Source organism: Bicyclus anynana, chromosome 16 (genome assembly GCF_947172395.1).
Source record: "Bicyclus anynana chromosome 16, ilBicAnyn1.1, whole genome shotgun sequence".
NCBI classification, from domain to species: Eukaryota; Metazoa; Arthropoda; class Insecta; order Lepidoptera; family Nymphalidae; genus Bicyclus; species Bicyclus anynana.
The window spans coordinates 7,755,721-7,774,390 of record NC_069098.1 but is presented as its reverse complement, the minus strand read 5'-3'; the positions used below and the strand labels follow the sequence as shown (position 1 = coordinate 7,774,390).

At 36.2% G+C, this 18,670-nt stretch overlaps 1 protein-coding gene across 1 annotated transcript; it reads right to left on the bottom strand.

Annotated features, from left to right (window-relative positions):
• Window positions 1–378: 378 nt before the first annotated feature.
• On the bottom strand, window positions 379–11,582 carry LOC112053919 (homeobox protein vnd-like). The gene is made up of 3 exons (XM_052886110.1): window positions 11,275–11,582; window positions 8,234–8,451; window positions 379–3,070 (listed from the first exon to the last, which is right to left on the bottom strand). Exons 1-3 carry the CDS (start codon window positions 11,424–11,426, stop codon window positions 2,463–2,465), a joined length of 978 nt encoding a protein of 325 aa, XP_052742070.1. The 5' UTR covers window positions 11,427–11,582; the 3' UTR covers window positions 379–2,462.
• Window positions 11,583–18,670: the final 7,088 nt, after the last annotated feature.

Below are 18,670 nucleotides of genomic sequence, written 5' to 3'. Positions count from 1 at the left end.
ACCGAGAGATTCGACTGGAAGACTTCGACTGCAGGTATCCTTAGGCAAAACGAAGATATCATCAAGGAATTTGCGTTTCAGCACGATACGACGCCTTAAAACCATTGTATATTAAGATATTGATAATAATTGATTGAATTGATTGAAAATTTGTGTTCCTGTCATTTGTCTATGAATCACCGTGCTCCTTTCTTTCGTCCATCTCTTTACACTTTATTATAACTATCTATATATTATATACTTTACATGTACATAAGTTACTAATGTAAGACTGTTATAGCCTAGTGGATATGACGTCTGCCTCCGATTCCGGAGGGCGTAGGTGAGCCGAATATGGGTTGATAATGATGATGTACTAAAACTTTTTTCCTGGTTGGTAGGCACACATTTAAACAAAGGTATTTTGTCAATCAATTTAATATTCACATAATAATTTATATCTTTAAATATTTTTTATACAAATTTAACATAATGCTATTTTATACTATTTAGGTATAGGTACTAAGAAGTGGTTCTTTTGAAATATTGTTCAACGGAATACTAAATAGATACAGTTACAAAGAAGAGTTTCCTAAATGTAATTTGGTATATAGAAATACAAAACTGCAACTTATGAATTCATTTAGATATAGATAAATGAGGATTCTGCAACTAGACAGATCCTTGCAAAGATCAGTGGATATCCATTATTATTTACACAATATACATTTTTTTTTATATCTAACTCGATTTTGATACTTCAAAATCGTTTTATAAATATAATTTTTGGAACATACATAAATAAACTATTCACTAGACATATTCGACTGTGATAATACTGGACCTTACATCTAAATATTGCAATCTGATAAAATCTGATCAACTCTCATAATGATATCTTAGAAGTCTTAATTAGATTTTTTACATTAATATACAAAGGAATGTTATAATTGGAATGTTTAATGGCTGCAACGTAAAAAGAGCACTGAAGGTTGAAAAATATGACGCAAATAATTTCTACTATAATTGTAAATGAATATTTTGTCATAAATCTATCAGTGCCCATTTTACGTGACATGACTTAAGTTAAACAGAATTAGAAGTTAGCAAAAGGTTAACCACAATATGGACTGTTATTGAAATAAATAAACATCTCTCACTATTTATTAATATAATTATGATAATTACACTACCAGAAAGACCCAAATAATGACTAAATTAGCAAGAATGCCTTGAGGAGACACCTGTTATCTAGTATAGGTAGCTGAACAAATTGCTAGGTTAGAAAATAAATTCTTGATATACTTCTTGATGTATGTTAGAATACAAACGAATATACTCATAGGTACTTTACATAGCGCTAAATTTTCTCTAACAATATTCCAAATCTTACCAAAAAATAGGAACCAACACCTCAACTGTGCAACATAAAGGAGTACTATATTTTATTAGTATTCGAGTTATTAACTTATCCACTTACTCGTATTCATAATTTGGTCTTTGAAAAATAATTACATAAATATAAAATATCTATTTATACTGCTTGCAAAATCATTTAACCGGACCAATGCCAATATTCTGTTTCTATGTTACCTTCACACTTATCAGTTTGCTTTATAAAACGATTGCATGCGTCAGGTAGATAAGCATAGTTAGCACACATTGGATCTTTACGGATAAAAGCGTACCTCGTACAGTCCGTGAAAGTATGAAAATATGTTGTAAGAGCTCCCACAGACATACAATTATTGTGAGTTGACTGACTATCGAACGACTAGACTGCGTACTTTTAACAATTTAGTTTGATAAATTTTTATTAATTGCATGTAATCGAAAGTAAATCTCGATTATGATCGGTTTATCATAACAAACAATATCTAAATCCTGCATCTAAACGACATCGACTTTTGAGAAATCGCAATTCTTTGCTTTTAGTCCCCTACTATTTTGCAAGAAACACTGTATAATTTTAACGAATTTTTCAGGATTTTTATATATATACTTTAGAAAATATTTTGGATGAGTTTATGCAATCATGTGCGAGAACCTCATTTATGAGTGTTACTATAGTTATAAAACACTGTAACTAGATACAGTGTAATTATAACTAATTTTGACGATTTAATTGAAGAAGATATTATTATTAAGAACCTAGCATTGGTCACTCTACTACTATTACTACTATTCGTAAACTCGATAGTCGACCAACTAAGTAAGTATGTCTGCGGGAGCTCAACTGATTATTATATTCCATATTCATAAGCAAAATTAGTGAATAGATCATGATTATGAGTAGGCATGGTATATACTGCAACATTGAAAACTTCAATTGGTGAAGTCACTTTTGTTATGGCAAAAACGTCATAAAATCAATTTTAAAGGTAAAGTTTGCCAGTTAACAAAATACTGGCATTGGAAAACAAATATCCTTTTATATTGCTACATCGACTAGGTAACCACATAACTCTATATAATCTATATTTTCACCACCAACATCCTTGCTGGCCGTGGCCCGATACGGGAGGCTGGTGGTGCATTGGTTGGTATGGAGGAAGAGTCATGCCCAACGGTGGTAGCCCGTCCGGCTTACCGATACAAGGCCTACCATCTTTCACCAAAACGGGAACTACGACGCGTCTTGGCGATTTTATACCACCCATGTTCAAATCATGATGAGCACCTTTCTCCTGGACAGCGCGTTTCGTTTTGTACCTGTGGTTCTGGAACCATATCTTCACTTGAGTTGGTGTTAGACGGATTAAACTAGCCAAGTGTTCTCGTTCAGGAGCGGACAAGTACCTCTGTTGCCGGAACCTCCTTTCTAGTTCGTAGGTTTGTGCTTTGGAGAACAGAACGCGCCGTTTGCGCTTTTTGTGTGAGAGGATGTTGTCTGACGCGGCGTTCGACGGTTGGTCCTGGTCGATGTCGTCGTCGTGGTCGAGGCTGTGGTCGTGGACGTCATGGTCGAGGTCGTGGTCCTGGTCGTGGCGAGGGTCGACCACAGTGGGGGACGCCGCTGAGGGCCCCACCGCGTACGATAAATCCGAAGCTCGCGAAGTGCTGTCTGGACTCACTTGTTGACCGAGAACACCTACAACAACAAAAATACTATTTAAAAACTAATATCATAGACTACTAAGAAAATAGAATATCTTTAATGACGTCACATTTATGACAAAGTGGAAAATAAATATTGAAGTTCGCAATATGTCTTGACCCATATGGATGAATATTGCTGGTTGATTGCATTGATAAATGACGTTGCTAATGCTCATAAGTACCTACGAAATTGTAATTTTAAACATGGCGTATAACTAAACTAAATTAGGTACTTTAATTATTATCCTTCTCCTGAAACGCGGGTAAATACAAATGGAAGCATTCCGTCTCCAGCAAAGAGTAAATGTGTATGTACCTAAATATGTTTCTCTTTAATTATGGTTTTGTACATTTGCTAACATGAATTTAACGCCAATAGAATTTGCCATGCACTAAAATAGTTTAATACCTAATTAAAATAAAACAATTTATTATTATCAAAAGATCATTTTAACCAACCTATGCTCCAGAACTAGACGACTAACTAACGACGAATAATTAAATTAAGTTATTCTACCTAAACTGTAATACGCTAAAAAAAATCTTATAACGTTTATTCCTTTGAAATACAGTAGTTGTTTTGTTATTCAAGCCAAACTACTTGTAATAAAAATAACACAAACAACCGAGTACAATACATATAAAGCTTGTACTACAGTTTTACACTCACATCAAAATCTCCACTTAATCTGTTAGGGTCGCTCTATTTAACTCTAACTAGAAGCTACCAGAAGAATAATGGGACATGAAAAAATCACCGCAAATATTGTTCATTGTTCGGTTATACCCAGCCTCCCCTAGCACATTCGATTCAGTTTCACACGATGTGCTCTCATAATGTTTAGAGGCGGGAGTGAGCTGGGCGTGGTGTTCGGGGGAGAAGGGGGACACCCACCCACCGGCAGATGTCCCCATTGTTCTGAGATCGTCCTTTCTGATAACGCATCTCGGTAATGGAGGTAATAAGTGTCATTTAACGTTTTGTTCTTTAGCCTTCTATCTACTCATATAAAGTCGTATATCGTGTAATAGACCGATGTTTGCTGTAGGCAGGTACTTACTGAACTAAAAGGTAAAATCTAGAAATTATGTTTATTCTTAATACCAACTTAATAAGCTTGTACTAATAACATGAAAATACAGATTACAATCCGGGATCCATAGAACATTTTTTACAACTGATTTTAACAACCTCGTTATTGGTACAAGTTGGGAGGAGGGTAGTTTACCAAAAGTTGTTACTAACCAGATTTTTTTTTTACTGTTGCTTAATTAATGGTTATACAACATAACAGCCACAATGTCCTACAAATTGCGTGGTACATATCTATACTAATATTACTGAAGAAGAAGAAGAAGATTGAACGCGCTAATCTCAGGAACTACTGGTCTGATTTGAAAAATTCTTTCAGTGTTAGATAGCCCATTTATTGAGGAAGACTATAGGCTATATATTATCCCCGTATTCCTACGGGAACGGGAACCACACGAGTGAAGCCGCGCGGCATCAGCTAGTCATAGGATAAAACTATTATAGAGTAAAAGTGATAGGTAGTAGGTACTTATCACTTTGCAGGGACATAAACTTATAAAAAGACTACCTATTTGAATAAAGAACACATAGTGTAAGAGTTTGACTTTATTAGTTAAGTAATGAAAATCTTTTATAGGCCATCTCACAATGGACCCTAAACAACAGCCATTACAACAATTACAACAATGGAATCTATAACTGTCGTCGAATAATGAACAAATAGCATCCCTAACAGCCGCAAACAGTGTAATTGATAGCCAGCTGCCTCGTTCGATTGGTGACAAATTCGTTTCGCATCGCACCCCCCGGCGCAAACAATCGGTTAGCCCCCGGGCTGAGGGCGTGACGCACCTACGTCCTACGTACACTGTTTACGATGTACATTTTATAGGAATTCCCAATGATATAGTCAAATATCTTCTACTAGCCGTCGCCCTGCGGTTTTACCTGCTTAGTTTCCTTTCCCATGAGCCCGGGATAAAATATAGCCTTTGACACTCAAAAATAACGTGACTTTGTAATGGTAAAAATAAATTCCAAATCGGTTTAGTAGATACAGAGATTTCCTCCTACAATACTACAAACTTTACCTCTTTATAATATTTATCTTCTATATCTTCTATTCATTATTATCAACCCATATTCGGCTCACTGCTGGGCACGAGCCTCCTCTCAGAACGAGAAGGGTTAGGCCAATCCGTATTAGGACAGCGTGTCCACCAATGCGGATTGGCAGACTTCACACACGTAGATAATTAACTAATAAGTAATAAGTAATTCTTAAGTCACGTGATTTCGTATTCACTATTGTTAAAAGTGAGATTATTTAGTTAGTTAGAATAGTAAATCCATCGATTCCCAAGATGTTAAAATACCACTATAGGCTTATTTTGGGGCTAAATAGTGATGTCCAAAGTACATTTATTTATTACATAACTTACTGTGTTCCAAAGTTCAGCTTTGAACATCGATCGGTAAAGACGACTCCGCTAACCAGAACATGTACAACTCGTGATAGCCCAGTGGATATGACCTCTGCCTCTGATTCCGGAAGGTGTGGGTTCTAATCCGGTCCGGGGCATGCACCTCCAACTTTTCAGTTGTGTGCATTTTAAGAAATTAAATATCACGTGTCTCAAACGGTGAAGGGAAACATCGTGAGGAAACCTGCATACCAGAGAATTTTCTTACTTCTCTGCGTTTGTGAAGTCTGCCAATCCGCATTGGGCCAGCGTGGTGGACTATTGGCCTAACCCCTCTCATTCTGAGATGAGACTCGTGACATAGCTCAGCAGTTAGCCGAATATGGGTTGATAACGACGAACCAGAACATGCGGTAGGTACAATAATTTATCTCAACAGCATTTTATTCAGTAAGTAGTTAATCGCTACAGAGGATTAGTGTTTGTGAACAAGCAATCAAATGTAACGACGAGTGCCGAAATATTAGATAAGAGATAACATAATTAATGACAACCGCAGATTAGCGGGTGAAGCCACTTCATTGGAGGAGCATTTCAAAAAATAATCTCGGCCTCTCCAACTAACTACCGAACACCTATTATTTTCGAGTGGGTCAATATATTTGTGAACGATAATTCGTCTAGGTACTTGTCTTCGTTGAGTGATAAATTTGAAGATATTCAAATTGATGTTATCAGTTTATCGCTTGGGCGAAATAAGATATTACTGGATACAAAAAATACCACACCTACATAGCCTACTCTCACCTACTGACCGTTTATTGATTATGAATATTATTTAAACGGGTACATATCACGATAGAACGAGATTTTTTAATGATATTCTATCGTGGTATGTACCCGTTTAAATAATATTCATAATGAACAACAACGAAATAAGTTTAAAATCGTTTTTTTGATATTTACAAGTAAGTATTATTCGCTGGGCTCATTTTAATTAAGCAAATCTTTGTAACATCATCACCCTACCCATCAACCCACATTGAAGCAGCGTGGTGGACCCAATAACCCATCTCCTCATAAGAAGAGAAGCTTGTCGCCGTACAGGGTTATAAAGGCTGATAGTATTGACTATTCTCCGTCAAAAACCGACGAAACAAATCGGTGACACCACCCAGACCCAAAAAACCCTCAACGTACATTTTACACTGAGGCCGGAACGTCTTTAGTAACTATGTATCGAATTACTCTACAATATCAGAACGTCATCATGTTCCATTATCTATGTTATTACAATTTTTAATTATACAATACTGCATTGATATCAATAACAACCCATATTCGGCTTACTGTTGAGCACGAGTCTCATAGCTAACTCCTTTCAGAATGAGAGAAGCTAGAATAACGCCACGCTAGCGCCACGCGCCACAATCCGCACGCCTTATGCGGATAGGCGGACTTCACACACGTGGCGAACTAAGAAAATTCTCAAATATGCATGTTACCCCACGAAGTTTTTCCTTCACCGTTAGACATGTGATATTTAATTTCAAGTTGGAGGTGCATGCCCTGGATCGGATTAGAACTTTCGCCCTCCGAATCGGAGGCAAAGCTCATATCCACTAAGCTATCACGGCTTGTCGCATTGATATAATAATTTGTAATATTGCATCAATTAATATCTAGAAGTAGATAGTATCTATAATTAAAAAGTGGATTGATAAAAAGTTATTGAAAATATTCTTTAAAGTGCTATTTAATAGCGGATTTTGTCTACAAAAAAGGAGTTTCCTGTATAAATAAACGGACAGTCATGTAATGTCACCTTTTATCTGTTATCTGTGGATAAAGATGTCAATTTCTCAAAGACAAGTTTTACTCCTTTTATAGTTTACCGTGATATCGATCAATAGGTAAGTAAGATAATGTAGGTATAATATTCTATTGGATTGAATAAACGATTTACTAGTCGAACGATGCTGAATGATCACCTTTCATTAAAAGTATAATACGTCTGCACAGTAAATTAACTTGAAAACAGAGTTATGTGCCTGTTTGTAATGAGACTATAGAAACTATTCGGAAAGCAGATTAAGCCTGAGAAGAGTCAAATAATTTGACAGAAATATCTCGAAATTCATTTAAGGCAACTTTGTGTGGAGATGAAAGTTGTTTCCAAGCATCTTTGTCATTAAAAAGTTCATCAATCAAAAAAGCCTTATCCAAGCAGGTCCTAAATTGACTTATTGTACAATAGTTAACACAACCCAAAAAATGGAGGCTATGTTTTTAAGAAGTATTATTTAACCTACAGTGCAAAACGATAGCATATAGAAATGAATACATAAATAAGAGTTATGAATTTTTTTTATTGACTTATGACCATAACTTTATACTTATACGTAAAAGTTATTCATGTTTTTTTCGAGTCTATATAACATGGCTGTTCAGTTAAAAGCAATAATATACTAGTGTGAAGCATCATTATCTGAAATAGCTCTTCATAGTGAAAAGCACTGTCAACACCCAACAAAGAGTTATTTGTACTACATTAGAGTACCTAAGAGTGCTGGCTCTATACTCAACATCCCTCATTCTATGAGACAGGAGGACTTTGTAGAGTTATCCGCTTACCCAGATTATTAAAAAAAAAAAAACTTTTTTATTTACAAGATAATATTTTTATAATTCAACTTACCGGTGCTATCATGTTGATCCAACGTAAGCCAAGGTTGGTGGTGCCTCAACAACTCGTGTGCGTAGTTGTGCTGAGGTGGCGCGTAGGGGGGCAAGTCAAGGGGGTTCAACCCCCCCTGCTGTGGGGCATCCAACCCCTTCGCTTCGTTCAACCCGAGGATATCAGAAATTTGGAAGCCCGGTCGTTGTCCTGGCATTGTCTTCATACTATCTAATAATCTGTAACAAAGAAACTTAGATCAGTTATGTCACCTCTAGAACATAACACAGCATTGTTACGTGGCGGTAGAACGAAGTATGGTTTTCCGGACCTTTGTCACATAGAACTGCTCTATGAGCTCTGTACTACCAATTGGGTTATAGCTGAATAGTGAATATTATAAATACATATATCTATTACAAATGATCATTAAATAAACTACAATAAATTGTATTACCGTGGGTATTTTAAATTGTATTACTAAAACAACATATTCTATACTTCAATACCTGGAAAATTAAAAAAATTGTGAACGAACTCTTTAAATGTTTTTTTTTTTATATTACACATAGAGTCTCAAAAAGTAATAGTTGGAATACATTTATTACAATAAAAATAAAATATTTGTAATATCTACATAGGTGAAAACATAAACCAACTTTAATATATACAACATATTATACAGAGGCAAGACTTTTTTATTGATTTGTTTATGGCGATAAATAGACTCCAAATACTACACTGATTTTAAAAATTCTTACACCAATGGAAAGTTACATTACAAGCGAATAACATATACTATATTTTATGCCCTATATCCCACGGGAACGGAAACTACGCCGGTCAATCCGTGGGGGGTCAACTAGTCGTTAATGAACAGCGAACGCTAAAGAAAGACATAAACGCGTTTGCGGATTAAGGTTCATTACGAAAGTAATATTATTGTAAATTATCTATATTTAGTTAGTTTACTTATTAATTACCATGTTAGATTTAGTTTTTAAGTAACTACTGTGTTATTTTTTTTATTTATCAACATAATAGAATTAAGAGACGCTGGCGTAGCAAACAGCGGACTAGTTCTTCCGATTCCAGAATAAAAAAAAATAAGTAGATGTAACATAATTTGCTGCTTGATCAAGTAAACAATCAAAAAATTAAGAAAAAATATTTGAAATGAAGCCTGTGTACTATTAAGTCAATATTTTTCCAAACATGTAGATCAATAATGATTTCACTCAAACATTGGAAAATCTCAACAACTATAACTAAAGCTCCGCCTCAAAATAAACAATCCTAACTCATGTTGAGGGTGTATAATTGAAAAGAAACACACACAAATTCCATCAATTCAACTTCTCGATTGTGAAGTGAGAACCTCTCCAGAAAACGTGACATGTATAATAGATCCCGGCCATCCAACAAGCGACAAACTGTCGAATGTCTATTAAAATACAAGAATTACATGTAGCCGCGAAGGTTCAGTACGTGACTGGATGAAAGGGCGGCAACACAAGGGCCTTTAGCAGGTTGTAAACACTATTAACAAGCTCTCACTGGATGTAAGGAAACTGTCGCGTCGTATTACACGATTTAGAGATTATTAGAAGCTTCGCTTTGTTTAGCTAAGTTATACATTAGAAAGAGTATATCTGGACAGTTCTAGCACTGACTAAAACTATCGCTCACAATCAACCTCTTCTGTAGGCTTCTGTATTCTTATTTTTGACCCACTTGATAGGAAAACCACCATCTATACAGAGCTATACGTAGCTAATACTTGTACATATATATTGTGTGCACATAGAAACGTTCTACATAATGCTCTGCCCATCCTGAACTTTCAATGTGTATCAGAATTCACTAACCATCCTTCCTTAACCATTCCATTCCTCAGACCGGAAGACGACAGTGACGTTTGGTGGTGATTGTGACGTTTGGTGGTGAAGAGTGATTGTGGTAGTGTGTACACTTCCGAACGATCACTGTCACTGTAACTCTACCACAGAATGCATATGTACAAGCAGGTACTCTTCTACTAAGTATACTAAAACACAAACGACGAACATATTATGTGTGCATGGAGAAAAGTCATTATCTGCAGTTTTTAGGCGCCATTTATTATCAACTAGAGATAGGGCACTAGCTGACTAACTGAGGCGGACAATAATGTGCATTCATTTAGTCGCATTAAACAATGAAACTTCAAACATATAATACCGAAATATTGTCTACAATGTCGACTTGTGTGTATAAGAAGTGTTAAAACTATATATACATAAATATATAATGTAAGTAAATACAAAATTGTGCATATATGCACTTTGGAGTCGCTAGATTCGGATCACTTTTGGCGGTGATTTTGTAGGGAGGTAACATATCTCTAGTATAAAATAATCAAAGTTTATTATGATAATAAATGTTTTCTTTAATAGAAATTACTATAGAGCTATTAATAAAGTATTGGATTATAATTCTATTTAGCGATTCTTCTTGAAAGTATCGTCATAGTACCTAGGTAATATGAGTCATTCTTATTACCCATAAAGATTATGATTACCTATTATCAATATAAATTGTGCAAATAAAGGCTTGTACCTATATATCTATGATTGGATACGTTTTAGTACATAATAGTAATAAAATTGCACTTAGTCCTAAACATTATGCCTGAACAACTTTTTATTTGAAAACATAAAATAAATATTAAATAATAAGTAATTTAGATACTTACGTCCCATTTTCTTTTAAGATAAGTTTAATGTGCCGACAATGGGTAAATTATTAGACATTAATAATATAAAATTATTATAATGTCTGTGTAAATTAATGTATTAAAGTGAGTAAAAAAGATACAGCAACTGAGTGTGTGAAATAAAATCATTTCACACATGTATTCGCTCACGTCTTGAAAATTATAACTACAAAACCACATAAACGAAAACCACTGATTGATTTTGCCTTTCATCTCCATTTTTGAACATACTGCCAATAGCAAGGGTAAGTTTCCCAGTTATCATCACTGATTCACACAAATATGAATGAACGCATCCGTCGCTTACCCGGGGAAAGCGGATCGGAAGGCCGCCGGATAGAAAGCCGGCAGGAAAGCCGGGCCCCAGGGCGGCAGCAGGATGGGGCTCCAGGCCAGCAGCGATGCCGGCGGCAGCAGAGGCGGCGGCGAGCGCGCGCTCTCGCCTTCCTCGCACTTCATCTCCCGACCGGGAGAGCTCGCCTTCGGAATAATCTTGGAAACTGATAAGACACACCCGAGAGAATACGTGCTGCGCCTCGCGACGCCGCGCCCGCACTAAACAACCCTCGAGTGGCCCTCGGGGTGAAGAACACCCCGCGCCGTCGTACTTCGACAACCTACTCAGCGCCGGTCGAGGGTGCTCCACCGGTCTGCGCCAATCGCGGCGGGCCTGCGACTGGGCGGGCATCGAGCCGACCAATCGCGGCCGAGCGAAGCCTTCCCGACAAAAAAACTGGAGTATACTTTTGAATAGAGGAGCTTTCGACGTAGCACGTTACGTTATGTTGCTTTTGTAATGAGTGCGCGCGTTAAGCCCATTGTTGAGGCCGGGTTCGTTATGGACGCCGCTCTAAATGCCCGGATAACGATTTTCATTTAGAGTGTTTTTAATAAGTCGCCGTAAGCCCGTGTTGAGATTTTTTTTCTATATATTTTTTGTATCACAATCAACACGATGGGAAACGAATATTTACTTCCATCATGTATTTATGATCTATTTGTTATTTTTTTTTTATAAAAACTTTTAATAAATGGCGTAAACAGAATTTACGTTTTCAAACTTATTTTTTTCGATTGGGTCCTTCCTACCCTACCCTCTTTAGAAGTGCAAAGTAGAATTACAATACAAGTTAGCACATGTGCAAGTACTTAGTACATTGTCACTTGAAAACAAAGCTGTTACGGTGGAGTTCCGTGAACAGGTACAAAAAGTTGCAGTTATCAGTTTATGACTTGCACGTGTGCGCCGGCGCATTGTTTCAGTCGAGTCTATTATTTATTTGGTATTCTAAACAAATCAATTGGTTCAAACAACAAAAAAATGTATAAGAGTGCAACAATAAATCGAAACTTTACTTGCAAGTTTTAATAAAGGTACTTGATAAAGTAGCTAAGTACTAAGTAGACTAACTTTTTGAACTTCCCCATCTAATTGACAGCCTGGTCAAACCCTAAACTCTTCTTTTAAATTTGAGTTATGTTTATTAACCATGGAGCTATAAAGCTTCAATTTGGCTATAAATTGTTTTTAACACTTATCTAGCTTCATTTGTATGTAAGAAACTATTATATGTAAGAACTATGTATGTAAGAAAATCAAATCTTGGAATCTTAATTTGACCCACTTCCCGGTCTTCGATTACGATGAAATTTCGCGCACGCTCTGATTTCTGATGACAGTTTGTCATCAGAAATCAGAAGCTAAGAAACGTCATTTGGCAGCCTCCTCAAGATGGCGGACTGGCTGTTTGAAATCCACCCCCATGATATGGATATCAAATGAAAGGGTTTGCTGTCAGGAATACGAAAAAAAGTCACGTGACTTAAATCCAATATTAATGGCTTTTAGCGCGTGTTGAAAGCATGATTTTTAGTTTTTTAAGCAATTTAAAGTTTTTATTTAGTTTAAACTCAATTTTAATCTCTAGTTAGAAATTTAAAATATAGTTTAAAATTAATTTAATTAATAATGTATTTTAATTCAAATTACCTTACCGACTAAATATCTTCTCACTAAAATGTCTCCGTCGGATTGGAATTTAATTTTTACTAATAAATGGCTGGTCAGTGAACAAACAAACATTAATTTTCAACATAAAAAATGACCCTACCTATATCTGATTCAATGTTAGGCAATTGTTAAAATCAAAGCTAATGAAGCTTTAAGGACGGACAGAACATCTGTTTGTTATTAGTTGTATTTAATACCCGCAAACAATGGGATCGGATTATGTGAAGACGCTAGGTGTTCTACTGTGAATTAACTTAAAACAAAGACATTATCATTTAATGGAGTCGCAGAATTTTGCTGGGAACATAGTGCGAAATATATATAATAGTTTCCTTATTTAGAAACCCGCAAATTAATATTTCACTACGGGTTCCGTTCAAATTAGAAAATAATTAAATTTACTAAAGTTTATTATTGCCAACTTCACATAATTAAACTATTTGACGAATACGAATCACGAATGAAGCCATCACGGTTTTCAGCATTTTTCCGTGCTAAGCTAAGACATTGTTAGTTGCCAAATTTTTGGATTGTAGAGCAACGGAAAGGGTCTCCTTAAAGGTGGTAATTTACTCGCTAGTGTCATAAAATAAATTAGAATGCGACTGACTTGGAATTCTGATATTTTCACAGTACTAAGGGGATCGCATATCCGATTATTATTTGATGTTATACTAGTGGACGCCCGCGACTTCGTCCGCGTGGAATTTAGTTTTACACAAATCCCTCGGGGAACCGTGGACTTTTCCAGGATAAAAAGTAGCCTATGTGTTAATCCAGGCTATAATATATCTTAATACCAAATTTCAGCTAATTTTGTTCAGTAGTAACGGCGTTAAAGAGTAACAAACATTCAAACAAACATACATCCAAACATCCATACAAACTTTCGCGTGTATACCTAATATAAGTACAACTCAGAGTTTTGACCGGCACGCAAACGGTGAAGTGTAAGAAGTAAGTCGATAATAAAGGGTCTGTATTTTTCTCTTTTGAGGAACAGAAACTTAAAAGTAAAATAAAATAGGTACTTAATAAAATTACTTGCCTTTCTAACTGTTAAGACTTAATACAAAAATAAAATGAAAAATTAGGTATACCCACCAAATATAGTTATTTATCAGGTATTTAAAATAACTTGTAAACTGAGTGCAAGCGCTTGCTTGAAGAGTACTATTTTACTATCTCTTAACCCACCAGGAGAAACCAAAAGAGCAGGTGTTCATAATGCCTACCATGTGTTAAGTTTTAACATAAACACCTCGAGACAAGTCTTCTGCCTCTATAGAATTGGCCATTGTTCTATAACAATAGTTTATAAGTACTTGCTAAGTATGAAAGACTAGTACAAAAGACTAGTTCCTCTGGAAAGTATATAAAATACTTATAATATAATTAGTAATTAAATGTACTATAATTATATTTAATTTTGGATATATTATATATTTATATATGAGTAAAAAAAATTACGGGTTGCATATAAATAAATGCGAATATATATTTAAAAAATAATAACTTAGTAGAGAAAATTTACTCAGGGATATATTTATCTATGTATGTAGCTACACTATTAGGTAACCTTATTATAAACTTTATGACAGCCTCCATGGCGCAGTGGTATGCGCGGTACAGTTACAAGACCTGAGGTCCTAGGTTCGATCCCCGGTTGGACCGATTGAGGTTTTCTTAATAGGCCCAGGTCTAGCTGGTGGGAGTCTTCGGCCGTGGCTAGTTACCACCTTACACGTACCGCCTAACGATTTAGCGTTCCGGTACGATGTAGGTGTGACAACGTCGGAATGTGCTACACTGGTTCTGAAGCCATACTTCTTAATTCATTCTTAATCATGAACTGGTTCTTGCAAAGCGGCGTGAGTCAAACTCACGTTGTGTTTAGCTCATTATAGTATAATTTAAAATCAAAGTAAGCTTTTTAAAATGACGCATCTACGATGATTTTAAAATCGATCCGCCAAACGCGTAAAGGGCAACAAATAACAAAGGGCAATAATTTACATCGGAACCAGCCCCTAAGTGGCGTGCAGCGCACGTGAAATGTTTAATTGACTTATTGAGAATGAGTTTTTAAAATATCTACAATCTACCCATCGTTTTATGATCGGCGCTTTAATGCTCGTCGCTGCAGTATGGGTAAGAATTTTAGATAAAACTTTGCTAAATATTAATTTATTTATTTAACTTATAGAAAGCTAATTGTTACATTGAAGTTAAAAACATTTTGTGAGTACATTTAATATAATACCGAGATACGCGATAGCGCATTTAGTCAAATTCGACTAGTATTTCTTCTCTCGGGCCCGCAAGGGCCCGGGGGGGAGACACGACCGGGGCAGTTGCCCCCTGCGTGTGGTCTTTCTTCGCGCAGTGTGACAACACTGCGGTCCTTGGGTTGACCTCCGGTTTGAGGTACTTATTTTATTTCATCATGGTTTTCTCTATCTTCCTTTTCTTTTGTTATTTTATGAAACCCTCACAGGTCTTCATGTAGAGGCTTCAGTTGAGTTTCGTCTTCTTCTATGATGGTTTCCCGACAGGAGGTCTCTAGGTAGAGCCATCCTGTCGGGTGGGCGCGCGTGCCACGGCGCTATTTCAATTATGTGAGGGTGAAGCGCCGTTTTCGTCCGGGCATATACACGGACCGCCTGGTCCTTTATGGCTTCGTCTAGGGCCTCGATACAGAGGTCTCTCGCTATTGTTTGATTCCTCACGTATCGAGGGGCGTTCGTTATTCTTCAAATTCGAGAGAACGCCAGTCAGTACTTATAGCTTTACACCACTATTTACTCTTTAATAACTCAATAAGTATCTATCACACTAATATTATACAGGCAAAAGTTTGTGTGTAAGTGTATCTATAAGTATGTTTGTTCCTCTTTTACGCTGCTGCTACTGAAGCGATTTGGCTGAAATTTGGAATGGAAATAGATTTTACTGCTTTTCATCCCTGAAAAATTCATGTTTCCCGCGGGATTTGTGAAAAACTGAATTCCACGAGGACGAAGTCGCGGGCGTCTGCTAGTTTAACATATGCCCATGAAATTTGGTTTATTTATTAGCTCTTTGTTACCTCTTACTTATTTTTAAACTTTAAATAAATTGTGGATTAAGAAAGGCTCCCAAGAAAATATCAGTACCTAGTAAAAATTCTTTTACCGCTAGAAAGCCACGTTATAATTATACATAGATATGATAGGCTATATTTTATTCTCACGGGAACGGGAAATACGCCGGTGAAACCATAGTAATCTATAAACAGAGTCAAACTTAGCCGCAATTTTAACTTAGCATTACCCGCGTAGTTTCAGTTTCTGTGAAAATTTTGGAATAAAATATAGCCTGTGACACTCGCAAATAACGGGGATATCTATTGGAAAAAGAATATCACAAACTTACCTCTTTTAGAGTTTAATATTAGTATTGATAGGCGATGGGTTTCCACTTACCACCAGATGGGCTATCTGTCTTAGGGCTATAAAGGGCTGATTATGATGATGACGCAATGAATGTTCTACAAATTTGGCATATACTGCGCGAGGTAAGCTGCGAGGGCCAGATTAGTGAGGGGCGGCGGCAGGTGCTCGCGCCCTTGTGCGCTACCCGCTACCCGCTACCCGTCCACGACGTGTGTACTCTGCACCGATTTACGAGTAGTACTATATCGATAAAGCTTAATGGATCTTTATGATTTTTTTCTAACCGACTTTAAAAAAGGAGGTTAGACAGATCCTTTGATCTGTTAGGCTATTCTGTAACGATATTTTTCAATTCGAATTCACCTCTATCTCTCTATCTAACAATACTATAGAATGAGAAAAAATCGGCGAGTTCGAAACTCGCACTTGCGAGTTATACAAATCTTTGTTAGAGAATAGCCTTGCTAATCTGGGGTTTTCATTATTTATGAATTGACGATTTTCCTAGTTTAATTTTACAAGGAAACCTAATAGCTTGATTACTTACTTTGATACTCCATGTAAGCCTATTTTGCCTAATGTGCCCTATTACCTTTGGACACACCATAACAGTGACATGAAAATGAGAAAAACTTAATGAATTTCAGTCTTTTTTTTAAGTTTTCTAATACTAGAAAGGTTCTGAGGAAAGGAAAGTTAAGAAAATTGCGCTGAAAATTATAAAATTTCAGAAAATATTACTAAACTTAGGCTTAACACCTACGAAAGGGTATACCATCGATCGGCAGGCAAAAAGCAGAGTTTAGTAGTAGCAACAATCAATGTTGTACAAATTTTCCCTTATGACGTCTTGCATTTGTATAGACAATAGGCGAGAGATATTTAGGTACTTAATATCAGGCTTTTCTACTTTTTACTTCTTTACTGCTTTTTCTATCGACGATTAGGTATGAAATTTGGCTTTTCTATCAGCAATTAACTGTGAAAAATAACTTCGCGTAATCCATAAGCATCGGTAGATTTACTTGAAAAAGCTCTGAGTGAACTGAATATCCGCTAAATAAATTCGCAAATACAATTCTGAAATACGACATCAAATTCTACAATTCTTTCGCCAGACATAAAACGAAAACGCAAAAGGAATACCGAGTGTTCGAGTCATTTCAATACATTAGCTTGCCGGAGCGCTCCGACGAAATTGACTCGCGAAATTGCTGAAGTAGACTAATAGAAACATTGAAAGATATATTTGCTGTATCTATCAGATGAATTATTAAATTATATTGTTTATTAAACTTTTACGTTACTATTTAGATAAAATGAAGGCAAACGGTGAAACCTTAGATTGATTTCTACGTTATACCTATCACACAATAGTTTCGTTAAAAGATATATCACAATCAACAGGCTGTCACGAAATTATATAATCCGACAATGATGTGAATTAATATCTGCTCATAGAATTGAATCCCAGATCTCCATAAAAATGTCGCAAAAAGTAAGAAAATTAATCATAAAAAAAATTCATAACTAGTCGACGCCACGAGGTTTCACCCGCGTAGTTCCCGTTCCCGTGGGAATATGGGGATATAAATATAGCCTATGACACTCGCAAAAACGTAGCTTTCTATCGTATCGTAACGTAGCAGGTAAAAGAGTTATCAAATCTGTAGATCCAGATATTACCGCCTAAGTATACCTCACAAACTTTACCTCTTTCTAATTAGGTAAAGATATGATTTTATACAAAAAATCCGTTATTGAATCCTTTGCATACAAGGCCACTTTGCAAGCGAAGTAATCTACTATATAATTTAAAAACCATGGGTAATTCCACAGTTTAGGTTTAAGTAAAAAGTGGTTTGAAAATACGGCCAGGGTTGGATCAATTAATTTAACCTTTACCTCAAAACATGCAAGTCTATTAAAGCCACCTAAATATACTAAATATCTATGCGAAACGACTATTAAGCACTGAATTCGAAGAGACAATCATTTGATATTCGCAACGGTATAATGATAAAATAATAGGGACTGATGGTCGACACGATAGGAAAGTAATTTGTGTAAAAGTTTAGTGGTTATATTATATCGTACCTACCTACAGCCCACGACGCCGTACCACCCGCCGCTCATCGCGAGAAAAAACTACCCCATGACCAGACTTACTCATACCCTTGGCTCTTTACAGTACCTACGGCGAATCAAATTACGCGACAGTTTTTACATAATGTCTCAATTACGAACAGCGAAAGCGA